This window comes from Triturus cristatus, chromosome 10, assembly GCF_964204655.1.
Source record: "Triturus cristatus chromosome 10, aTriCri1.1, whole genome shotgun sequence".
Classification (NCBI taxonomy): Eukaryota; Metazoa; Chordata; class Amphibia; order Caudata; family Salamandridae; genus Triturus; species Triturus cristatus.
The window spans coordinates 880,554,654-880,580,432 of NC_140593.1; the positions used below are offsets into that span (position 1 = coordinate 880,554,654).

At 44.3% G+C, this 25,779-nt stretch overlaps 1 protein-coding gene across 6 annotated transcripts in view; it reads right to left on the bottom strand.

The window, feature by feature from the left end:
- NBEAL2 (neurobeachin like 2) overlaps positions 1-25,779 on the bottom strand; it is a 737,578-nt gene that overhangs the window by 362,600 nt on the left and 349,199 nt on the right. For all 6 annotated transcript variants that reach the window (XM_085628557.1, XM_085628556.1, XM_085628554.1 and 3 more), the window contains exon 3: positions 21,844-22,008. In XM_085628557.1, the coding sequence (XP_085484683.1) occupies positions 21,844-22,008 (165 nt within the window). The remainder of the gene's footprint in view (positions 1-21,843; positions 22,009-25,779) is intronic.

The following is a 25,779-nucleotide window of genomic DNA, read 5'->3' on the forward strand; positions in this document are numbered from 1 at the left end:
TGTTCAGATCAGATCAGAAAAACTTTATTCGATTGTAAGCAACAATCATAAAAGTATACATAGAAAAAACATGAGAACATTAAATCATAAAAACTTCAATTAAAAATTACATAGTACCCAAGGATTTGCAGGAAAATACATTATAAAATCATCCTTTTCCTGATGAGTATCACTTTTTTCAGATACAGGGTAAGTGTTGCAACACAAAGATGGTTATCCAGGCGTTGAATATCATACATTGCACGGCGACATTGCCGATGCCCAATCACCCTTAAAAACGACAATAAAATGGTTTGCCTAACTTGATGATAACATTTACAAAACAATACAACATGCATAGTACTTTGGGGGGAGATTTCATCACAAGGGCAGGGAGACAATTCATGAGACTAATCATTGATTGTTGGGAAACCAATCTATGAAAAAGTCCAAATCTAAAGCGGGATAATAAAAATCTATCATAATTACCCGGGACATGGATCAAGTAGGGTTAAATATTAAAAGATGTTAAAATTAATTGATGTTGTAAAACAGTGGGTTTTAAGACCTCAACAGCACTTCTTGTTGATTCTAAAAAGACCAAGCCCTCTTTAAGCTCTTTCCGTGAAATTGCTGAGATAGTAAGAGGATTTAGAAAATAATCCAACTTGCCCATATCGGTCAAAAACTTACGTACATAACTCAGCCATGGTATCCTCATATGTCCTTCTAACTTTAAGACATCTGACAATATATCTCTATTAAGCTTAGGTTCTTCTTTTGACCGCACCCTGTGCCATAATAGCACAGGTTCTAGCTTAATAAGGTCCGATATAGAAGAGAGTCCCAATTCTGCATGACAATTATAATTAGAGGAACTCTTAGGGACTGCGAGGATAAACTTCAGGAAAGAGTTCTCAACTACCTGGAGCGGGATAGGATCCACAAGCCCCCATATCCTGCTACCATACATAGCACCAGATACGCATTTAGCTTTATAAATTTTAATTAACTCTGCGGGTGGTCTGGTGCCTAATTTCCCCGAGAAGGACCTAAGGGCAGCAGTTGAGCGAATCATCGCCTGTTTTTTTGCTGCCATTGCCTCACCCCATAGGTCCTTCTGGGTAAACAAAATGCCTAGGTAGGAGAATTGTTTGGTTAGAACCAACCGCTGGGCTTCTTAATTTTTACATTTCTGCCACAGTGCATGATGAAAGTTTTTGCAATATTAACTTTTAAGCCCAATTCTTTCATTAAGAGGGCAAAACTAGCAACCACGCGCTGTAGTCCCACTTGAGTACGGGACATTAATACTGCATCGTCCGCGTACATTAAAAACGGAATTGGGCGGCCAGCTACGTATGGGGGATCAAAACTGTTATTGCACAAGGCTTTTTCCAAACCATTTATGTACAAATTAAAAGGGAATGGGGCCAGGACACAACCTTGCCTAACCCCACTCCTAATTGGGATTTTACCAGTGCATTCCCCCTTATGACCATAGCGTACGCACGCAAATGCTTCACTATAACAACATTTAAGAAAATAAATAATATTTTCTTCAACCCCAATTTGTTCCAATAACATCCAAAGTTTAGAATGGATCACACAATCAAAAGCGGCTGAGAGGTCAACAAAAGCCACAAACAAATTCTCCCTCTTAGCCCTAGTGTATTTCCCAGTCAGCATTAGAAAGTTTAGACCTTGTTCCACTGTTCCTAGGCCAGTGCGGAAGCCATATTGTAAGTCGGATAAAATAGAGTTATCTCAGCCCACAAAAGTAGGCGGTCCAGAATTATTCGTCCAGCTACTTTTGTAAACGAATCTAAAAGGGAAATGGGTCTATAACAGCCCGGGTCATGTCTATCCCCTTTTTTGTATATTGGGACAATTATGGACTCCACCCAAGTGGGCAAAAATTCCGACGCACAACTGGCGTTTAGCACCTGAACCAGAAGGGGGACCCACAGAGGCATAATTGCCTTAAATACATCTATGGGTACACCGTCTGGGCCGGGGGGCTTCCCACCCTTACTTACATGTATAGCCTTTTCAACCTCTGGCAAAGAAAACTGCAAATTTCTCAGAGATGAGTAGTCAGAGGGATTGCAAGAGGGGGAAGGCGTTCTATCTCCCTCGTACACTTTAGAAAAGTGGTCAATCCACTCGGCCTCAGAATTAGCTATTTCTAGAGTGGGACAGGTCTCTTCTCTAAATAGAGGATTTCTGATGATCTTCCAAAAACTTGCACAATCGTTGCATACCGACGCCTGATGCAACGCTTCCCATGATTCTTTCCTTAACTCATCTTTTCTATCTTTAACAGCGAGTTTGTACTCTTTCCTAGATTTACATACGTCTTCTACACCTAGGTTGATTATGCAGTGCTTTCCTTAAAAGAGAATACGCTTTGGTGCATCTGGAATTAAACCAACCACCCCTCTGTGCTTTATTGTGTCTATGTTGCCTCGTTAAGGAAGTTCTAATCTCATTGCAAATTGACAAAAAGGATGCAAGTATATTTTCTGGAGTAGCATCCGCCGCTAGACACGTTGAAAAATCAGAAGCAAAGTTGGTAAACACCCTATTAAGCGTGTTAATTTGGTCCACCTTGTTTCATTTAAGCGTATAGCCATTGATACTTCCAATGGCAAGATTTTCCCATAGTCTGTCTCTAACTATACTATTTTTTGGTGCAGACCTCTTTGGGATAAAAATGGCTAAGCAAAGTGGAAAATGATCGCTTAGAGCAATATCAGATACGTTAAAAGTGACAATACTTCCAGCATGCTTGTATGTAATTAGTGCAAAATCAATAGTAGAAGTACAACCTCGCCCATTAAAAGTTGGAGGAAGAGGAAATGGTGTTGGGCAGACCTCATTTATAAAACCCAAATCAAGTTGGCCAATTAATTTGTTCAATTGTTTTCCGGCTGCTCCTTCACAGTGCACCTGACTTAAGGAATTCTCCTCCTTCCCGCTTGGAGCCGCATGAAAGGCTCGGAGAGCGTCCCGGACCGCAACCTCTATGCGCTTGGAGCCGCTTGAAAGGCTCGGAGAGCGGCATAGACCCTAGACTCCGCCCTGTGCTACCGCGCTGAACCCGTGAGTACCGCTCCCCGACCTAGGGCTCAGTGTTACCAGGCTTTGGGTGAAGGGAGGGGACTCTTCTACTGGACCTCGGTTTTCTCACTCTGCTATCTCTTCACAGGGTCGCTAAAGAGGTGCGCAGGAGTGAGGTTACCTTCAGACGTGCTACCCCCCTTCGAGAGTCCTTCCCTTACCCCTATCCAGGGATTCCATCCGTTCCCTCTCCCCCTGGGGGTGGTGTCCCTCGCTCGACGTCCTACTAAGGGGTTGGCGGCTACACCACACAGGAGGGGAGGGTTCTTAGCATCGCTCCCGCTGTATCCGGCTTATGAGGTGAGTGGCCCTCGACCTTCTATCTCACAGGACCTGACAGCCGCTCACGCTGACTTGCAGATCATTACAGAAGTCCTAGAGATGTCTTGTGTTTTTTTCTACGACTGTTCAATTGAATCTTTAGTCTGTTTCAGCCTGTGCTCCTTTAAATGTGTAAAGTCAACTATTCATCAATTTTTCACTTACGACTAGGCCCTGTCTTATTCAGCAGTCAGAGGATAAAATACTTTATTTCTTGATTTAGATTAAAGATTTTAGATCACAGAAAGTTTTTGCCATAGGGTGGCTGTAGGAAGCTGACTCTATATTTACTATACCAAAGGTATAGTGTGCCTAGAGTCCGGCAGATCCCCAGAGGCTTACATAGGCTTAAGTAGATAACACTGAAAGCTCTATTTGGGGGAGTGTGGTCAAGCAGTTAGACTTATCGGAGGGCTGTGTTAAGCAATTATTATACACACTGAGGCAAGAAATGATTGCACACACTTAAAGACTGAATCCAGACCAATGGTTTTGTATAAAAAGTTATTCTTTGGTTATTTTATTTCTAGAACCAAGAAGTACTCAGTTGCAGGTACGTAACAGTTTTCAAAGTAGTAATACTTCTCAAAATGCAGTAGGAATAGATTTGCAAAGCAGTAGTAATGTTTTACAGTCTTAGAAATACTTGTGTGATACCAGGTTAGAACAGTTAAACTTTGGAATAAAAATAGATAGACTTTCGCATGCAATTCAATCCTAAGGGAGGAAAACAGTGTTATGCATTAATAGGTAAGTGCACAACATACTTTTCCAGTTTTCAAGGGTTTAGACCAACCCTGGGAAGGGTTCAGTGTAAGGTAGGTACTGCACCACAAGCTGCACTAGGGGATGAGGCGGTGGTGCAGAGATCACCGAGCCCAATGTTAGTCAATGGAGACTGGGGTACCCAATGAGGTGAGGGATTCACTATCTACACTGTGGCGTTCAACACCGGCAATTATATTTTCCCTCGCGGTCAGGGAAGAGCAATGAGGATCAATAGGATTTGTGAGACTGCTAACACCGTTATCTGCACAGTCTTCGTCAGCAAGTTACTGTATATCAATTGGAGGCACCACCAACCCAGCAGTCACGGTCGTGGTGATGGACATGCAGAGGGGATGGCGGAGTTTCGCCTTCATCGGACCATCACGGAGAGGCAGCGGTTGTGCAAGCAATGCAAGAGGAGGCCAACAGCGCCACTGGCCGAGGGGATACGAGCTCTTTAGAACAGAGATGTGAACAGCTGGGGTTGTTGGGCCGAGAGGATCCCTCTAGGTTGTGGAGGCTGTCTAGCTGCTGGGATTTCTTCTTGCAGGGCAGAGTCGCTTCGACACAAGTGTCGGTCCTCTACCCATGTGGTCTTGAGGTTCTTTTGCAGCAGTGAGTCACGTCGACACAAGTGTCGGTCCTCAACTGAGGCGATTCCTGTACCAGCCGACACCAGGAACTAGAGCCTCTAGCCCAAAGGGAGGTTCTTGGCGATTTGGAAAAGGCTGTAAGGTCTCCGGGTATCTTGGAGGCCTTGCAGGGTTTCTGATGGACAGCAGGTCGGGAGGTCAAGCCGGTTGCAAGTGGTGGAGGTCATGTCGAGTTTTGTCTGCAGCGGTTCAGTTTCTTGTTCGGCAGTGGTTCTCTTCTGTCTTCTTCTTTGGTCCGACAAATCTAAGGATCAAGGTTCAGGGGTGCCCGTAAATACTGAATATAGGGACGTTAGAGGTACGGGCAGATGGTAGCCAATGGGGAATTTGCCTTTAGGGTGACTACACCCTTAGACTGTCCCCTCTCTGGGAGGGGGCACCCCCTAACCTTATTGGGTTGAATACTTCCATTCAAGATGGAGGATTTCCTAAGGAGGGGGTCATCTCGGTCCAGGGCACCTTAGGGGTGGTCCTGGCAGAGAGGGGACACACCTCTTCTGACTACTAATTTTCCTGCCGATATTGCAGCCAAAAGTGGGGCTTGATGAAGGGGGTTGGGCAACTTCACTAGTTGGAGGGGGGGCCTGGTTAGCATATCAAAGAGCAGGACCCCATTGAGGCTCACCGCCATGAATACTGTTCCTGCTTGGGGGTTAGGTTCCCAGTCCGGCCCTGTACCAAACTTCTTAGCATTCAGTAAAGCCATCATGGAGCTGTGGAGTTCCTAATGACAAACTCCCAGCCTATGTACTCAATATGGCTCCACTGCACTTACAATGTCTGTGAATGGCACTGACATTGCAGGGGCACATTGCTCATGTAGCTGGGCCCTCATCTGTGGTTTATTGTACCCAGTCTTAGGGCTGTGAGGAATGTTAGAAGGGTGACTTACCTATGCCACAGACAGTGGTTGGTGGATATGGCACACGGGAATGTGTGCCATGTCGACCTTTAAGTTTTGTCTGTACCAAAACACACAGTCTGCAATGGCAACGGGTATGTGTTTGGTGAGGGCTCTTGGAAGGTAGCACAATATGTGCTGCAGCCCTTAGAGACTGACTCTGGTCACAAGGCCCTTGGTACCACTGGTACCTTCTACAAGGGACTTATATCTGAACGAGAGGTGGCCCAATCAGGAAAACAAAGGTACAGTTTCGGGAAATAACACAGGCAGTGGGAACCTGATTGGCAGGGACCCAGTGCACACTCAGTCAAAGTGCATCAGCTATCTGACAAAACATGGGGAGTAACCATGCAGAAAGGGGCACTTTCCTACAGTGGCCACCCCCACTCTGTGTCATTACAGACTCGGTTTCCAGTTGCATCATAAGTTATTCAACTTCGAAGCCCTCCGCCGATGTATACACACTTCCAGACACCTGGGCCCCTTTGGGGGCTGTATAAGTCCAAAGTGTTGATGCCATGTGCTGCACAGCTCTTCAAATTTTGGGGACATTCTCAGCCACAATACATTACTCTGCCTGTTACCATACACCAATCCATGTAAAAAAAAACTAGGTGTTAGCAGACTTGCTGTTGTGTGCCACATCTGTGCAAGCCACCACCCCCCAGAGTCAAATGAACCAATGATCTTCGCTTCGCTCCTTTCCTCTACACCCCAAAAGCTGCTTTGGCCTCCAAGTCGTAGGACACTCCTTCTCTTGTGCGCTTTGGGTGTATTACTCCTAGCAAGGAGGACAGTATTTTCGTGGCACTGCCAGCGTATGTGATGTGAAGCGCCCTCAGGTCCACAGACTCTGGGACGTGCTGCTTGTGGGAACGTGCGCATAGCTGCAATGGGTTCTAATATAACATATCCTATGAAGGATAACAATAATACATGCAAGGCACCTAAGATTTTATCCCAAACTGTCTGTTGTTGCTGTAGGATGTCAGCTGGCCGAATACCAAGGCTGCCTTGCTCTTGATTTTATCTCATGCCTCTTTAACCAACCATGCAGCACTTCCTATATCTGCTCACTCCTGCAAGTTCTTTACTTTTTCTTTTCTGTCCTGTACACCTATATTAATCTTCCCCAAACTCTTACTGTAGTCAATCTGATGTTGAAAAATAAGTCACGGTGGTAGGCACCGGCAAAATGAAGCACTTCTATTATTACCTCTTCTTAAAACGTTGATTTCAGAGGTGTCGCTGTGAGGTTTATCCCTGCTTTGGCCTGAAGGTGGCACCAGAAGATAATACACATACAGTACTTGTATTTATTTTTCTATACCTTGGTTGCCTGCTGCTGATTAGAGAACGGTTGCGAAACTGTTCGGTCTCTGAAGAGTAAGGTGCCTCTCGTGATAACATCTTTTTGTCATGCTGATCTTGGCATGACGTCAGTAGTTCTCTTTTAATAGTAGGTAATGTGATTCTGCAACGTTTTCCATTTCTCTGCTGTTGTTTTCAATTGTAGCTTTTATTGTTTTCTTTGACGTTTCGGACGGTTTGTTTTTAAAGCTGCCTATTCTCAAACATTACATTGTTGGAGGGCGGATGTATCCGTGCTGGTTTTGGTACATCCGTGGGTTAACCAATCCACTCTTGCGATCTTTTTTACCCCAGGGTCACAGGTTCAATCTTCGTGTGGCCACTCCACCTTTCAGTCTTACTAGGTCGATAACATTAGTACCACTGCGCTGGGTGACAGTAATAATTATTATTTGTTAACAGTCCCAAAAGACAACTCGGAGAGTTGACGAGCTCTGAGCTTTTATGTCAACGAGAGAGTAAATGACAGCAACTTCTAGCTACGAATATTCACACATATCGATCACCGTGGTTCTGATCCAGATACAATATTGCCGCAGTTCAGAGCAGGGTGCAACAGAAGTCGTGAAAAGACGCAATAGGGATCTCCGGGCCTGGTGTATCAAAGGTTTTTCCATTCTATGTCAATGGGAAAAGTTCGAAGACCATGGGACTTACTAGGGGAGTACCTCGGGGATCCTGTCTCAGTCCCACTTTATTCAACATCTATGTTGCTCCATTAGCGGGATTACTTCGGAAATTTGGTTTCACACCAATCTCGTATGCTGATGACACTCCGCTTCTACTTTTATGTGACAAACACACTCCCAATGTCCAGTCTACCTTCTCGGAAGGCATGATTGCTATTGCTAGCTGGATGAAGAATCATTTCCTCCAGCTCAATGCGGGGAAAACCGAGATCATGCTGTTTGGAGATGCACCAATGCTGTGGTCCCCAAGTTGGTGGCCTGAAGAGCTAGGCGCCACCCCGGCTCCCGAGACTGTGGTAAAAAACCTTGGCATATGCTTGGACCAGAAACGGACAATGAAGGAGCACGTTGCAACCACACGCATTCAAGCATTATTGCTGAGCCGCCTGGACTACTGTAATGCCCTTCTGTTCTCAGCAAATGAGTCTTCGCTGAGCAGACTACAAGTAGTCCAAAACACCGCGGCCCGCCTTGTCTCTAATGCCCCCCAGAACTGCATCTCTCCCTCTTTTACAACAACTTCATTGGCTTCCAGAACGCAAACGGATCAAATTTAAGATATGCTGCATTGTGCACAAAATCCTGAACACAAAGGTCCCAGCTATCTTGCAGGGAAATTCATTCAATACCTGCCACCCAGGTCCCTACACTCAGGAACTAAATCTCTCCTCCTTGTACCGCATTTCAGTTTTCAGTTCAAAATGCTTTATTCGGCATGTATATACAGCCACATAGCAAACATGAAATAAAAACATACAACAATCATACAGTAAAAATATAAAGAGGCAGAATATAGACCAATTGCATGAGTGTATACAAAACAAATTAATTGTGATGCTATCCCCGCAAACTAATTATGATACCATCCCCATAAAAGGGCCAATGCATGATGGAGTGAACAATATAAAACAGATAAAATAGTTCTGGTATGCTTTATAGTATATATATCCTAAAAACTAACGTACCGGTTAATGTGCAAAAAATACAGATTAAAATGGATCCGCAATTCTGGACATGTGCAAAAAAAGCGTTTACGATACTTGATAAAGTGACGGTGCAACTTACTGGAGATCTAATGAATTACATACCAATGGATTTCCTGGCACTCATACATTTCAAAATATAGGTAGCTATATAAAAACATATATCTGCACTTTCCAGATTAAACATTAGCTGCATTGCACTCCTAGTAGACCGTACATTATATCTTAAAAAGATAGGTTTTAAAAAATGTCGTCTTAAAAACACATAAAATTTACAAAACAGCATAAAATGACAACAACTCTGTTTGGATAAATCATCACATGGGCATAAAGTATTACTGTGCTGCCTAGTGATAGGGAAGGACACAAGGTGGTGTACTATACCAAGCCTTAGGCGAGTAAGAACAAAACGGTGAGATCTTCTTGTAACTTCTGTCAAATATGACTCGAAACCTTCACTTAGGTTATTTTCACGGTAAAAAACATAGGTGCATTGTTTGACACAGACAAGATCTCTAGATTGTCTTGAATGACGTAAGAAAGACACCTTAAGATCTAATTTAGATATACTGGCAGCTTCCTCAGGAATTAAAAAAGGATCTAAATTAAAAAGGAGCTTATACCAGTAATAAATATGTCTGAGCCAAGAAATATGCAAACAGTGGTCCAGCCTTAGACAGTCTCTAATTACTTTTTGAGTAAATATGGTTTCGGTTTTGGACCAGATGGAACGCCATAAAGCCAGAGGACGTAGAGCTGCAAGATCTTCGATGTAATCTAAGCCCACCTCTCTATGAATTAACTCTGTGGAAGCTGATGCAGGGGCACTCAATAGACGCCTCAAAAATGAGTTTTCGTCGAGTTGGATGCGGTTACCACAAAAGGTGTGGTGCCCCCACACGCCAGCGCCATATAAGGCTGATGATATACATCTGGCTTTATAAATCGAAATCATATCCTTAATCCTACTGTTCCCAAGCTTGGAAGCAAATCTAAATACTCCATTAGTATTTTTTACCATTTTAAGGCGCACATTTTCGCATTCATTGTCCCATCTCCCATCAACAGAAAATGTGACACCAAGATAACAAAAACTAGTCACAGATTGGATTTTATTCTCGTCCAGGAAAAAGGTCCCTTTAACCCCTTTCTTGTTCCCGCAAGTCATTACATATGTTTTTTCTTTGTTAATTAGCTGTTTCCTATTGTCAATAAACCTACAGAAACAGCTAATTAAACATTGTAAGCCAATTTGGGTACGTGACAGGAGGACGGCGTCATCCGCATATAGCAGTATTGGAATGGGATCGCCATCTACTCGAGGGGCGTCAGCAGCAACTTGCCTAAGAATTAAATCAATTTGATTGACAAACAAAGAAAAAAGCAAAGGGGCCAAAACACATCCCTGCCTAATGCCTCGAGTAACTCTAAAAAAGGGGGTAGATTCCCCATCGGGCCCAAAACGCACTTTACAGGAGAGCCTTTCGTATAGTCTGGCCAAGAAATGTACAATATCTATTGGTGCGCCCATTTCCAGAAGTATTGGCCATAAAATAGAATGTTCGACCTGATCGAAGGCACTGCTGAGGTCGGCAAAACATAAAAACAGATTCCCTTTTTTGACCATAACATATTTATTTATGATGAGGTCGAGGTTCAGGCACTGCTCCATCGTACCCATTCCCCTCCTGAACCCATATTGAACTGGTGATAAAATAGTATTTTCTTCTGCCCATATCTCCAGTCTATTAAGGAGTATTCTACTTAAAATTTTAATTGATGAGTCCAGGAGGGAGATAGGGCGATAGTTCCGTGCCTCGGACCTGGACCCCTTCTTAAATATTTCAAAAAATCGCTCTTGGGTGGGAAAGCTTTCTTTCACCTAACCCCCTTCGATTGGAATCAACTCCCTATTCATTTTCGGCAGTTCCCAGATCACCTTCAACTCAGTAGGCTCCTTAAAACTGCACTGTTTTAATCTGGTCTCTTCTCTCAGCCTGCTGCAGCTCATCCATAGCATGGAGATACCCCTTTGAGGGTGATTTGGGCACTTTCCAAATTAATAAACCTCAAATAACATAAGCCTTAGTGCTGTACTGGAAAATGTATTTAGATGTGCTCACTTAACAGACTTGCATGCACAAAGCCACGCGGCTTTCAATGCTTTGAGGGGGCACTAAGCGCTAAATGAATGCAATCTCAGTACGGCTGCCAGCGAGTGCAGCCACAGGAGTCTGTCACTTTGAGGCGAGAAGGCCCACCGCCCCTCTTTGATTTGGGTCAGGGAGAGTCCCCTTGAAGGCGTGCTTCCTACCATTGCCAAACTTGCAAATTGACCAGTTTCAAATCGTTTCTACTGCGGACATTTGCAGCGTCTTGTTTTTTTTCTTGTTTTTTTTAAATATACATTGGCTTTTACATGCCCCCAAAGGTAATGTCGTGGACCGGATGTTACACTCCATCTTCAATGACACACAGACATTGACAAGATTGGGCCTGAACCAGTCAGCCTTTAGACCACCAGGGGACAAAGACCTGGGCTTTGTCTCCACCCAGAGTTGTTCACACAGCAGGGGTCACATCACAAAGCAAGCCTGAGAAGGGCTTGCTTTAAGGCGTGGTCTGTTACTAGACTGGTTTGGTATTACATAAAGTGGTAGGGCCACCGTAGCGCTATGCTCCCATCTTTGGCAGTGTTTGTGGTTTTACACTGAACCTTTCATAGAATGTGTTGTTTTTGGCCAGAGAGGTTATAGTATTTGTTTAAGTCTACAAAGGAACTACCAACACAGCCAAAACAATACAACACTACCACAACACAACATAGCCAAATACATATTGCAACACAAAAGCAAAAACCAAAAAGTCAACAAAATAATACAAAAACATACAACAAGGCACAACAGGACACAGTTATAGAATACGAACAACAACCACAAAAGAACAGTCTACAACTCTACAATTCAAAACAACACAAACAGCTGCAGTACAACAATGAAACTACAAGACCTAGCAAAACAATGCATCCCAAAACACCACATCATCATAATGCAGGACAAGCAACTTAACATATCACAGCACCAACACAACATAAAAATACATACTAAAGCACAAAACCAGAACACACTTGATTTGTTTATTTTGTTGCATTTTACGTTTTTGTTTCCAATTGTGGTGCTGAGACTGTTTGCTGCTACATTATTGTATCTTATTTGAGGGCATTTGTGTTGCAATTCATTGTTTTTGTGTTCTCCATAATCTGCAGATTTTAACCCCCCAAAAAAATTGTTTCTAGCTTAAACAGTTCAAAGTTACTAAAAAGGCGGCAACTCATGTTGCCGCGCAATGGAAGGTCCTTTGCAAGGTTGAACTGTGCCCCCTTCTGTTGCTTACTGCTATATTTGGGTGTTAATCAGACACTAAAAAGGTGCAACTAATGCTCAGACTGTGTTAAGAAGTTTAACATTTTCAAAATAATGAAGTAATACTATCAAAAAAAGTGCCGCATAATACAGCATAATTTGCCTTTTCTTGCCACATAATTCACTGAACCCTACCGCATAATTTGGCCCTCCACTGCCACATAATCCCAGTGTCCCTGGTTATATTTTTATTTTGATGCATTTTTGTTGCGTTGGTACATGGTTGTGTTATCTCAAGCGCATTCTATCGGTATAAATATGCACAACCACAAAATATATAGAAACATTCAGTCAAGTATCTATAAGGCTGCCTTGACCATTATCTAGCCATGCTGGAAGAACTCTTGATTCTTTCCATCTTACCTGCAACAGTGTTTTATACCTGGAAGAATGCTATGTCATACCTTTGCCCAAAACACATCACTGGATGCAGCCAAACCTGAACATTTCTGCCCCATCTCCTTGCTGCCTTCTGCCTCCAAAGTGCTTCAAAAACACATCAATAATAATAAACTATTCCTATACTGATGCTCATGATTTCCATTCTGGCTTCCGCCCCAGCACAGCATGGAATCTGCCTTGATGGCGGCAGTGGAAGACCTCAAATGGACGTTGGACAAGGCTGTAACAGCAGCAGTGGTTTTGTTAGAGCTGATATGGTCAGGGAGTTGCTGATATCCCATGGGTACCTACCATTCCACAAAATATCCATGTCAATGACAATGCCTGAGACCATCTCTTTGGGTTAGGGGTTGTAAGCCCCCGGCCTTATTTATTTTCTCACACACACACAAAACATTTAGCCATTAAAAATTTGCAGAGTAACTACATTATTTACATCTTGTTTACGGAGACTCTAGTACAAGGGAATCACCTAACCATACCTAGTCTGTTCCTGTGCAAAACATAACCATCTGAGTGAGAGCATGTCTGCTCTGTGAACCTTCCTCTAACACCTCACTCTGTCCAGAGGATGGGCCAAATGGGAATATATGTTGTTATAACGCATGCGTTACATCGCATGCCATTACAACGCAGTCGTTACAACGACCGCGTTGTTACATCGTATACAATTACATCGCAAGTCGTTACAACGTCTTGCTGTAAGGGGCGCGCTGAACTTAGGAATAGTATAATTTACTATTCCTACTCCAGTTTGTGCAACAGCAGGGAAGGTGTTGGATTGTAGATCCAACACCTTCTGCCCCCTACAGCAAGTCTTTGTAACAACCTGCGATGTAATCCTATGCGATGTAACAACGCGGTCATTGTAACAGCTGCGTTGTAATGGCATGCAATGTAACGCATGGGAAGTAAACGATGTCTCCCAGACCCTCATGATGAGAGAGCCCTACCTTCCTTCTCCCATATCGGGAGCTCTCCAGCATCAGGAGCTTGGCTGTCCTTAGGATACCTACTGCAGGCACCCCCTACTCCCAAATTCCTCGTCCCCCAAGGGCCTGTGCTAGCTTGCTCCAACTGCACCTGCGCAGGTGGTTGATAGGTAAGGACAGTGTGTCAGCGACCGCTCCAAACCCTCAATGCCCTTGCAACCTTCTTTCAACGTGCTGCTAGAATCCCTTGGAGGGTCCAGTGGCGGTGAGGTTATCTTGGACCTGAAGTGCCTCCATCAATCATGGCCTCACCCGCCAACCTGCTTAAATATGACAGTCCAGCAAAAACACAATAGATTGCATGCTAGAAGAAAAAGTGTTAAGCATGACATTAACTACATAAACTGACATCATGATCTATTCCTGCAAAAGAAAAGGGATATATCTTCACCTAAACCACACCCCCATATGCCTGCACCCCCCCCTGTGCACCTTGCTTTGGGGATGGTGGGTGGGGAAAATAGAGCTCAGCCCATGCGGCTCCCGAAGGGTAAAGCGTCGAGGTGGGGGGTGCTAACAGAGCTGCATCCCCCTGCTGTTTGTAGCGGCGTTGGGGGGTGTCGAAGATCAGAGTATGTTGTGCCGCATTCAGTATTTACCCTAGAGCATGAGAAAAGACACCCGCTCGACATCACATGGCTGCTTAGTAGGGGTGGGGTTGACCCACATGACCCAGAAGTACTTCAGTCCTTCTGGGACAACACCCAATGTTGGCCAATACGCACCGGGCTCAACCCCCCCCCCCCCCCCGCTCAACCCCAGGCCCCGGGGTGAAAAGTCCTGATGCCAAGGATGGCTCTCCAGCTCCAGGGTTCCAGGACTCCTGCAAATGAATTGCTGAATCAAGATCACCATGGCATTAGCCCTTTAGCACTTAGACTGTTAGAAGACAACCTGCAGCGATACCCCAAAAATATATTCTGTGGCTCCACAGAAGGTAACATCGATGGGGAAGATCCTGCCTAAACCTACAGAAAACTGATCACATTATCTCGAACTTGAATCTAACCCACTGGTTCCCACTGGAAGGAAACAGTCTCCGTCCTCAAAACCGTAATAGGAAATAGACCAGAATATCTGCAGAAATTGGCTGCCCTTTAGATCATGGGTGTCAATGTCAGTTAGGAACCTGCAAAGCTGATCACCCAAAGCAAGGGCAACCTTAGACACAAGGGAACAACGAAGAACTATGGCCACAACTTTGCGACCATTGCAGTCCACGTGTGTGCTTTCAGTCCTGCCAGACATCATTTAACCTTTTGAAAGCCAACCGGGGTAACTATACACTTGACCAAAATGTTTTTTTGTTAGACCATGTGCTCCTCTGCAAAGGCGGAGGAGCGTCGCCCCACTGCTAACTGAGCTGTTCAACAAAAGGAAAATAAAATGATAACACAATGTTATCATTTCATTTTAATGTACTGGCTCAGTTGGTTGGGGGCGGTGCTGGGCTGTTCAAAGCTGGGGGAGGAGTGGTAGGCCCTTTCTAAGGGCGCATGACACTTTGGCCGGCAGTCTTGAGATGGCCAAACAGTCATGCGTACTTAGCATGTTCTCCACCAGGCTGTATTGCACAGCCTGAGTGGAGAACATGCACAGCCTTCCAGCCCACGTCTGAGCACCAAAGCACGGCACACAGACCAATCACCACGCTGTTGTCATGCAGCGTTGTGATTGGCTAGGGGATTCTGGGAGCCTATGAGAAGAGGACGGAGGAGAGGCAGCGGCCGGCCGTACCAAAGTAAGTGCTTCTAATATTTTTTTATTTCCCCCCTCCGCTCCCTTCTCTTCCTCCCCACCCCTGCTCCACCCCCATCCCAACCCGTTCGGTAGCAGCCACTATTGTGTTAGACTGTTATGAAGGCGATCCTTAGACACATGGGCCTGAAAGACCACAGTAAGCACTCAAGCAACAATAGAGTTAAAAGGCCGGAAACTGAGAATTTTCAAGTATTCTTGCCTGTTACTCCGAATACGGTCACAGACCTAGTCATGAGCATAGGAAAGCTAGTGCTTTTCAAACCAATGTAATACAAGCACAGTGTTCTCTTGAAAAACAAGGGCAGTGGTACAGGTAAGATAAAAACAAAATGAAACCATTAGACACAGGTATCATTCCATGTAAGTATATGTAACAGGAGGGTACAGAGATTCTCTCTTTAATAATCTTACTTTTAAATAACACCTTCAGTAGTCGTTTTCACACAGACTTCCTTTTCATTCAAATACACTTCAGTGTAAAGTGAATTGATTCCTTGCCGGTTAATCCATGCATACGAAGTGATAATAAATTGCTTAACTGAAACTCGTAGATTTATTTGTGAGATTTAGATGAACGCTTGTTTGTGGCTGCTCCTGCTAAGGTCTGGGGGTGGTTTGCATGGTGCAATTTCTGTTGTTCCATAATTTGCAACGGGATTACTAGTACCCAAGAAGTGTTTGTTACTAAGTGAGCTTGGCATCATGACTGGTGCAGGGAGTAGAAAATGTCAAGATCTTGAGTAAACTATGCAATTGCCTGGCTTCCGATTTGTCCAAATCAGAAACGAGTCAGCAGGTTAACAAAGGTGGAACAGTGGTTTTTGGATTTGCTGTTTCACGGATTTCTCTTCCATGACAGCTGCAGAAGGATGTGCATATTTCTGTGTCATTCTCGTGTCCATTGCCGTGCCTATGCACCGTAAGAAGCGTCTGCCTTTGCAAGGCATGCTGTTATGTGTATGACCCTCATGTGCAAGGTGAATCCTTTCTGGAATTCCCACGCAGGTTGTCGTCTGGTGCTTGTTTTGTGGGCAGGCTGTTATATCATCTTCTTTGGGATAATATTAGAAAGGTTTACAGGAACATTTCTTGCAGGCAGAATGGAGTAGCTAGGAGGTCTTTTTTAATATAGCCTTATAGCCCGCCGTAGTGGGCTATATCGGCTATTAAAGGCCCGCTGCAGCGTTAAAGGCCAGAGCCGAAGGCGAGGGACTTTAACAAAGCAGAGGGACTTTAAATGCTGGTATAGCTCTGCTACGAAGGGCTATAAGGCTATTATAACATTCTGCCACTAGAGGGCAGAATGTACTAACAAATAAAACAAAGCCTTCAGGGAGCGCGAGGGGATTCAAATACCCTCTGGCTCCCTGAAGCCTTTGTTCACAGCCAAGTGAACAAAGAAGCATTGGAATGTTGGAGCTCCGGGCTTATACCAGCCATTATAAGCCCGGAGCACTCCATTGTTTTCAATGGAGCTTTCAACATTCCTATTTTCTAATATAGCCTTATAGCCCGCTGTAGCGGGCTATACCGGCTGTTAAAGGCCCGCTGCAGCGTTAAAGGCCCGAGCCGAAGGCGAGGGACTTTAACAAAGCAGAGGGACTTTAAAAGCCGGTATAGCCCTGCTACGAAGGGCTATTAGAACATTCTGCCACTAGAGGGCAGAATGTTCTAACAAAACAAAGCCTTCAGGGAGCGCGAGGGGATTGAAATCCCCTCAGGCTCCATGAAGTCTTTGTTCACAGCCAGAGCTGTGAACAAAGACACATTGGAATGTTGGTGCTCCGGGCTTCTACCAGCCATTATAAGCCCAGAGCTCTCCATTGTTTTCATTGGAGCTCCCAACATTCCAATGATCTAATACCTTTTAAAGTTTCCAAGTGCTTGAGATGAACCAGTCTGTAGATGAAATACCCCATTTTACATGTCTTTCAATGAAACACATTACATTTTAGATCACCTTGTTGTTTACAGAGGAAGCAACATGATCAGGAAGGAGGGATTTTCGAAAGCTTGAAGAATGTTGCAGGAATTGGATTAGCTGTTCTTTGGTGAAATTTGGCATGGATGTGGTGATAGTTTTTGGAGGGGAGTTTCATATAGCGCGAACTTGACTCGAAGGTATCAGAGCGCTTTACATGAGCACCAGTTGCGTTACAGACAGACACATTCAGTTTTGTTGGGCACAGGGAGATTAAGTGTTTTGCCCAGAATCACAGGATGTTGAGCGTCCCTGCCGGGACTCAAACCCAGTTCCCCAGCTTTGAGGCCGACCGCTCTAGCCATAAGGCCACATCTTCTCCCATGTTGTGGGGGTCTCAAAAACCCTAGTAATAGATTATGAGCAACGGCTGTATGTATAAGTATTATTCCTAAGGTTCCTAGCTTCCTTCTATAGCCATAACAAAATTCCTTTGGGTGCAAGCGTCTGAGTTTGGTTTTAATTTTGTCACAGCATTTTACCATCTCAAGTTCTTGGCTAGGACTGACGGTTACTCGTCCCTCATAAACCACATGCTGTTAGGTGGGGCTTAGTTCATGTACAGAGTGGTTGACTACAGATAGTTGATTTCAGTGTATATCCTATATACAACGGTTGACCTTAAGATTTGTGATATTTTTCAGGTCCTCAGGGGCTGCTGCCATTCGATTTCCTGCAGCTTTTGGAGTTTTCCTTTTGGCATATGGATGGACCGTGGATTTTGTTTTCCATTGATGTGGTTCCTTTAGTTGACTGTTGTATGGCAGTTAAAAGATTGCTGGTCCTGCTTTTTGATGGGTCCTATTTTAGATTAAAGACATTATAGAAGTGACTTGTTAGGGCTACTGTCTGCCAGAACAGTTGTGACGTAGAGATTTGTAGGTGGTTCATAGTGAGGTGTAGATTCAGGGCCCATTGGATATGAGCTTCTGATTTTTGCATTTATTTTTGCCATTTTATATGGCGCAAACTCGGCCCTGGCCTATTGGACTGTTGTACATGAGCAGGAGATATATAAAACAAGGTCATATTATTATTTTTTAGGCACATGAGATTAAGTGACATGATGGAATCATAGAATGTTGAGCCGACTGAGAGTCTAACCTGGCTCCCCAGTTTCAAAGTCGGTAGCTGTGGCCCTTTCGCCACAACCTCTCCCCATTGAGCCAATGTCACAGTAAAGATAAATCACAGTTAGCATGCGTCACAGTATGTCACTGTCCACTTTTGTTTGCTTTCTACTGACGTGTCTACCACTGTAGATAGCAAAATGGCGTCTAGTCCATTAAATCACCAAGACTACTTTGTTGCTAGGACAATTTTTGGGGGGGAGTGAGCGTGGCTAGGCTTCCAGGTTTATTTTCACCAACAAGTGCCTGAAAACAAAGCCTGAAAACAGGGTCAGCATGCATTTATTTTACTTTTTAATTGTTTGCTGATACTTCTAGTACCAATGGTACCACCTACTGCCAAGGAGGCAGTAGGCATATTATTTTAAGGTGTGTCTCAAAAACTTGCTTTGCCTAACTTTAATACTTTTTAGAGTAGCCTGATTCCCTCCATTACCAAACCCACTGTCATCTGGGAGTGAGTGAGAAATGAATGAGGGAATCTTGAGTGGGATTTTATGTTAATGAGAGAGGATGATCGCCAGCTAGAAGACACCCTTCTGCCATCCGCCCTCCGATCAGCAGGCCAGGCTCCTTGGAGTAGACCACCTTCATAGCGTATTTAATACTTTATACCAGGAGGATATTTGGTAGACACACATTGGAACCTACAATGCGGAGCTCTGCAAAATGTCTCCTCGAACACTCTGGGCAGAAGAGCTATGCTGGCCATCTGTATTCAGTAGACATTGGACTGCTTCACCGACAAGCAAGTATTTGATTGTGTTTAGCTGTAACTGAGTAATGTGATTCACTCACAAGATTTTGGCCCTGATTTAGAGTTTAGCGGAAGGGTTACGCTATCACAAAAAAGGCCGATATCCCATCTGCCTTATTACAAGTGACTTCTATTCTATAGCACTTGTAATATGGAGAACGTGGTCGCCATCGCTTTTGTGATGGAGTAGCCCATCTGCCAAACTCTACATCAGGCCCTTTGTACATAAATATACCAACAATCCATTGGTCTGCAGCCGGTGCCTGTTATTCAGTATCGTTGAGCCCCTTTGACCCCCTTTAACCAAGGACTGTGGGACCCTGCTGTGCCACTGCAACACCAGACAGCTTCAGCCTTGTCATTAAGGGAAGCTTGCACATGGCGTCCATCACAAAATGTGTAGGGCAAACCTAAGGTGTTTGTCGCTCCGAACCATCAACTGACCATTAACTCAATCGGGCTAATGCCAGAAGAGCTCGCCGCATTAAAGACTGTGTGGTTTAGGGCCAGGTAGATGGTCAGGTGGGTGTACACATTCCTGCTTATACTGGTCCTAAGACTGTGGTGTGCAGGACCTCGTCTGTGCTGCAACGTAGTCTTCCATTTACAATGTTAACAAACCCTGAACCCTTTCAGGCCCTCATGCTCTGCTCATGTTCACAGGATGCAGGGCTGTGAGGGGCATCATTCAGGTCCATGCAAGGCTTCGCAGTCCACCCCTGCTTCCTCTTGGTTCGGTCGGTCCAGAAGGTAGCAGTACCTGCAGTGCATGTCACGAGTACCGTATTACTGACCTGTCAGCAAAAGGACAGGTGCAATACAGTGAAGACTAAGCGGTTACTTTGATGTAAAGAAGAGGAAAGGAATGGGGGAAGGCAAGATGGACATGCGAGTTCTTTTTGGCTGGAATGGGGCAGAACAGATGCCCACAGTCAGAGACGTTTTTAAGACATGGGCAAAGTCCAGCCTTTCAGTGGGCCCCCTGATAGAGCCAGCTCTGTTCTGAAGTCTAACCCTGATGACCTTGAATAACTCTTAAACAGATTCTTTTAAATACCACTTTCCTGTAATTTATTTTTAATGTAAGTGATGTGTGAGAATCTATGACAGACATTTTGCAGAGAAATGTGTTGGTGTTTCATGCAACATCCATAAACAAGTTTACTTTAGGATCAAAACAGGACCTGCCACATGAGGAATGAGAGGGTGTCACAGAGATTATATACAGTAATACTAGTGAGCTGCTGCTGTGTTACAACATTGATAAAACACACCACTATCCCTGCATATTAGATGTAAACACATTTCCAATTTGTAGGTGTGTGCCCGTGCACTGTCAGTGGCCTGGCCAAAAGGGGCGTAAATGAGCTGAAACTGGGTCATAAACTCAAAGTGGTCCCTAAAACAGGGGCCCCCAAAATATGTTCCGCCCAGTGCCCCCAAAATTCTCCACGGTGTCCTTGTCTGTAGAGGATTGTAGATATGGATTCCTTTGGGGATCCTCATCTGAATGCAAATGAGTCAACTCTAAGGAGCATGGGATCTCTCCAGAGTGAAACGAGAACCCTAGATGGGTGTGGTGACCTTTGTGTGACCTTTGTGTGTCACAGTACCCACACAGTCAGAAAATGCTCCATGTACAAGCACACACGTCTGCATCATTGGTGTTCTCACACCTTCTAAATCTCAGTGACTACATAGCACTGATATTAATGGGACGCATGGCACTGGCTGTTACAAGTGGACAGAATGACACTTACCCTTCTGCTGGCCGTGACCTCAGCCTTCGGCTGCAAACTTGTTTCCCTAGTAAATCTTTGTGTCCAGTGCTTAATTTCTTAAAATAATAAGTGCCGGGGCCATGACCAGGAGGCCACTGCAGCTTGCACCACCCATTGCCCCGTCATCGCTGCCAATGACAGTACCAAAACAACTACTAACCATCTCTCTCACCTGCAAGTGCGATCGTTTTGATTATTCCAGGTTCCCAAAGCTAAAGGAATGGTTTGGGAGGCAGGTATTAGTAGATTGTTATGTACATTGTATTCATACTCAACCACTGTTCTGCTCATTCTAAATTAGCTGAGCAGCGCCACCATGTGGCAGACGGCCATAAGTGTGGGGTTGACAAATAAGTGCTGATGCCAAGCACCAGAAACCAATTAAGTGCTGGTGCTGAGCACCGGAAACCACAGGCTCAAATTAGGCACTGTTTGTGTTCGTCACAGAGAGCATGCAAGGCCACAGTGCCCTTTGGAGAGACCTACAATGGCTCAGCATCTCGGCTTAAACAGCAGGCCAACAGGCAGGAGCCTGATTTAGCCAGCCATCAGATAGCAACACAATTGGATGGCTGGCTCATAACGAATACTAAGGGCTTAAAAGTAAAAGAACACAAAAATTGTATGCTAGCGAAGAAGGAATTGGCAGGCGCTACTGCATGATGCCATCTTCCAAATCCTGCATCCCTGCCAACTACCTCCATATTGCTCAATAATCTTACTGGCCTGCCATTAAAGGAAGTGGTAAGCGCTAAAGGCAGTCATCAGTGATAAAACAGCGGGCAAAGAACATCCAAACAATGCAGCGTGCCAGACCATCATGTACCTGCAGATGATGATAAAAAACTTGATGAGGAGGAGTCCCTGGCACAGGCCCGCCTCGGCCGACTCCTCGCTGGAGAACCTGTGCACACAGTTGCCCAGCTGCTGGCTGAGGACCTGCAGGACATCCCGGGGCAGGAGGGGTATCTCGGACACGGAATCTTCCGGCCTGTGAAGGAGGGGAGGAGGAAGAGGTTAAGCTTCAGGTCCATGGCACACAAGAAGGGGTTAAGCATGGCAGGAGACAACACCAGGAATGGGCAGACAGGCAAAGCTGGGTACATGCAGGATATGCAGACTTTCTCAGTTTTTACTGCATTAGTTCACAACCACCAAATCTCTAATGAATGTCACAACATGAACCAAGGATTGTTTTTTTATAATATATTGAAATGCAATAAGGAGTTTTATAAGAATTCTAATCAAAGGCAAACTTCCTTAACAAAGCAAATGAAACAACTGATATACTTTAATAAAATAGGAAAGAGTCTTTCTGTGGCACATTTGTATCATTTGTATATTTTCCATGCCTTTTATTGCTTCCTAGCAGTGCTCTGGAGTCAGTCAACTCGCATTGTGCCTTCCGTTTAATTTAGATCTTTATTTCCACGGCAAAAGCTGCGATTTTAACACAAACTGTGATTTTTAAGAGGGTGGGAAAATATGTTTAACTCCTTTCACCAATCACATACCTCGAAAAAAAAAATCAATTGTGATTTACAGTAATCGTGATTTAAAAAATCGATATTTCTGTCGATCAAACTGTAAATATATACAGAAGTGTAAACAGTTTCAAGGCCACAAAGCATTTTTTTTCTCAAAACCTAGTATCTCAAAATGTACTCATTGGATTTAAACTAGTCACAAAAAGCACACTCTCCGTCTAAAGTTCTGCTTTGATTTCTAGGTTGACTTATATTCGTTCGGCAGTTTTTACTTTAGATAAGAGAAACATTTTCTGTGGGAACTAAAATAGGCAAATGTGTTTAAAATTCCCCCACCCCCTTTATCTTTTTTCCACTACATGGAACAGCACAAAAATTGGCATGCCCGACCTTACCTACATACACTAAGCGATTACCACATTTGGTGCAGATCTATCCAAGGGTGCAAATCAATGTAAAGTGTGACTGGTGGTCTTTCTTTTGGAGTATGATATGGGTGTGTTGTTTGATGTCTATGAGTGTGTTCTACGGTGGGAGTTTGAATATATGAACCAAGATGTGTTAGGGCATGAGGGTGCTTGTGCAGTGGTATGATGACGGCTGTGTGCACTTTTGAACGCGGGTGTGTGAAGGTATGTTTTTGGGCACTGGTGTATTATCATGTGACTGTGAGTGGGTATATATTGGAGATTGTGTGGATATACAATAGTGGTTGTGCCGTCATACATGATGTCGGCTTGACAGCCATATGATGGTGTGTGGATTCACATTTAAAGTGGATGTTGTATATTCCAGTGTGTTTGTGGATGTATCCTTTTTATCACGTGGACATTGTGCAGCTGGTGGCAGTGTTACCATGTAAATAAATCCAGTACTTGTATAGCGCACGAATCACCCCTGAAGGGGTCTCTCGGCGCTGGGGGCTGTTGGGAAGATTAAGCAAGCTATTACCCAGAGTCGCCAGAGCCAGGGATCGAACCGTGACCCCCAGCGTCAGCCGCCCTGGCCGCGGCGCCACACCTCTCCCCCATGTAGTTCATGATGTTTCATATTGTATAGTATATCACTTTTCAATTGAAAAGGCACTACAAAGAGTGTACATTGGGGTGGGAGTAAAGGTGGACTTATACGGTGGGATTTTTCTCCACATGAGTGTCACGATTGTACCCCATAACCTGCACGTAACGTACACATGCCTGCAACACCATCTGGCCCGCAGAACAATCTTACCAGCTTAACTGAAGAGAAGTTGCAAAGTTTTTGGCAAAATAATTTTATCAACTCTGTGCATTTATTTTGCTATGTAATATGTTGTGTAGTTATTTCAGGACATGGACTCTGTGCATTTATTTTGCTATGTAATATGTTGTGTAGTTATTTCAGGGCATGGACTCTGTGCATTTATTTTGCTATGCAATATGTTGTGTAGTTATTTCAGGGCATGGACTCTGTGCATTTATTTTGCTATGCAATATGTTGTGTAGTTATTTCAGGGCATGGACAGCAAGAACAACCGGACCACTGAGGACCAGAGAAAATGTCAAACGACACAGTGCGATGAAGCAGACAACACGCTTTCTAGCCAATACTCTTCGATCAGTGTGTACACGTACACAATATTATAGTATAGTAGATGCTTACTGTGTTGCTGGGTTTAATAGATTAAGCCGAGCATGGGGCCTACGATGCAATCAAGATGGTTCTAAGTCTTTTCCCCTTATGTCATGTAGAAGAATGTAAACAAATTTTGCTCTTAACGTGAATTTGTCCTGGTGCTCCCATGTTTTTCGCTCAGGCTAATCTGTGCCTCAGAGGTACTGTGCCCTGGCATTCGAGATGGGAATGTTATCACGTGAGCGATACTAAAACTGAATCTGTAGGTGGAGAAATATATTTGAGTTCTGTTTTGTATGGGGAGCCTAAGTCCGTAGCTGATGTATGGGGGATCCCCCTTCTAGATAATTTTTTGTGATTCCCAGACTATTATTTATTTTTAGGTCGAGCCTGGGCAGCACATGCGCTGCTCTGCGAGCCATGCTGTATTGGAGTATGGAATAGAAGCCCCGCCCACTCTCTGCCCATATTTGTCATTGGCTTGTGTCACTGTTCTTCGTTGCGAGACCTATTGCATTGAAAATGCTTGTTAGTAAATGCTTTCACACTCAACTGAAATGAAAAATGTAAATTTATGTAACAGCTTGAATTCGGAAATGTTACTTGTTGGCAAGCTGGATGGAGTATGCCTGACTTCAGCATGGTGGCTGCCAGGCCCAGGTCTGCCCCTGCCCATTCTGCTAGGTTCGGAGTTTCAGAGTACTTTTTGATTGCGAGTTGTCCTTTGGTAAAAACATCAGTCTGCTTTCTGGCACATGCTTTAACCTCATTTACAGTCTCAGGAAAATATTTCCTATGCTCCCAGCACCCATCCACAAACCCATAAACCATGCCTCATTACATTCAGCTGGAATTATGTCAATGCTACATATCTGGGACACAGGACTACCTGACATGTATGTAACAGAATGTCCAGAATCCCACAGCTAGGCTGACCCTTCGTCTTCCTCTCTTAGCTTCAATTTACCTTCATCTCAAGAGCGTTCCCTGGCTGTACTCAATTTAACGCTCTTTGTTTTGTATATCAGGCTATTTACAACGCAGGCCCAATCCACCTCACGGATAAATGTAAATTATATTGCCCTTCACGCAATCTGAATTCCACGTTTACTCTATCAGTAACAGTTTCACTTATTAAAAAAGACAAGATGTGGCGACGAAGCTCTCTTTTTCCTGGCTTCTAAACATTTGAACAACCTTCTTCTATCCTAGAGGAGTATTCAGGATCACATCCTCTTCCGGAAGAAACTCATGACCTGACTTTTCTTTTGCCTGCTGTTTTCCCTCTTCCACCAGCACCTTGAGGTATTTGCACGCGTTCCCAGTCAATAACTCAACATAACAGTCTTTGCATGATGGTCAGGAATTGCCTGCACTTGACCAGACTTGGTAACCTGAGCTTGACCGGACCTCCATTAACAAACAGAGCCACCAGGATATAATGGAAGATTATCTTGCTTGGGTGATTGGCTGTAGGGTGATCCAACCAGTTAAGTCACGCTGTGTAGCACAATTTATTTGGCTACGCGAGCCTCGCTGTACTTACTGATTACATATAAGGAGTTTTTTGTGACTTTTTTTATGGGTAACAAATCTGGCCACTTGACGACAAGATGAGATGGTTGGAGAGGAACAGGAATGTCTTGAGATCTAGGCGGTAG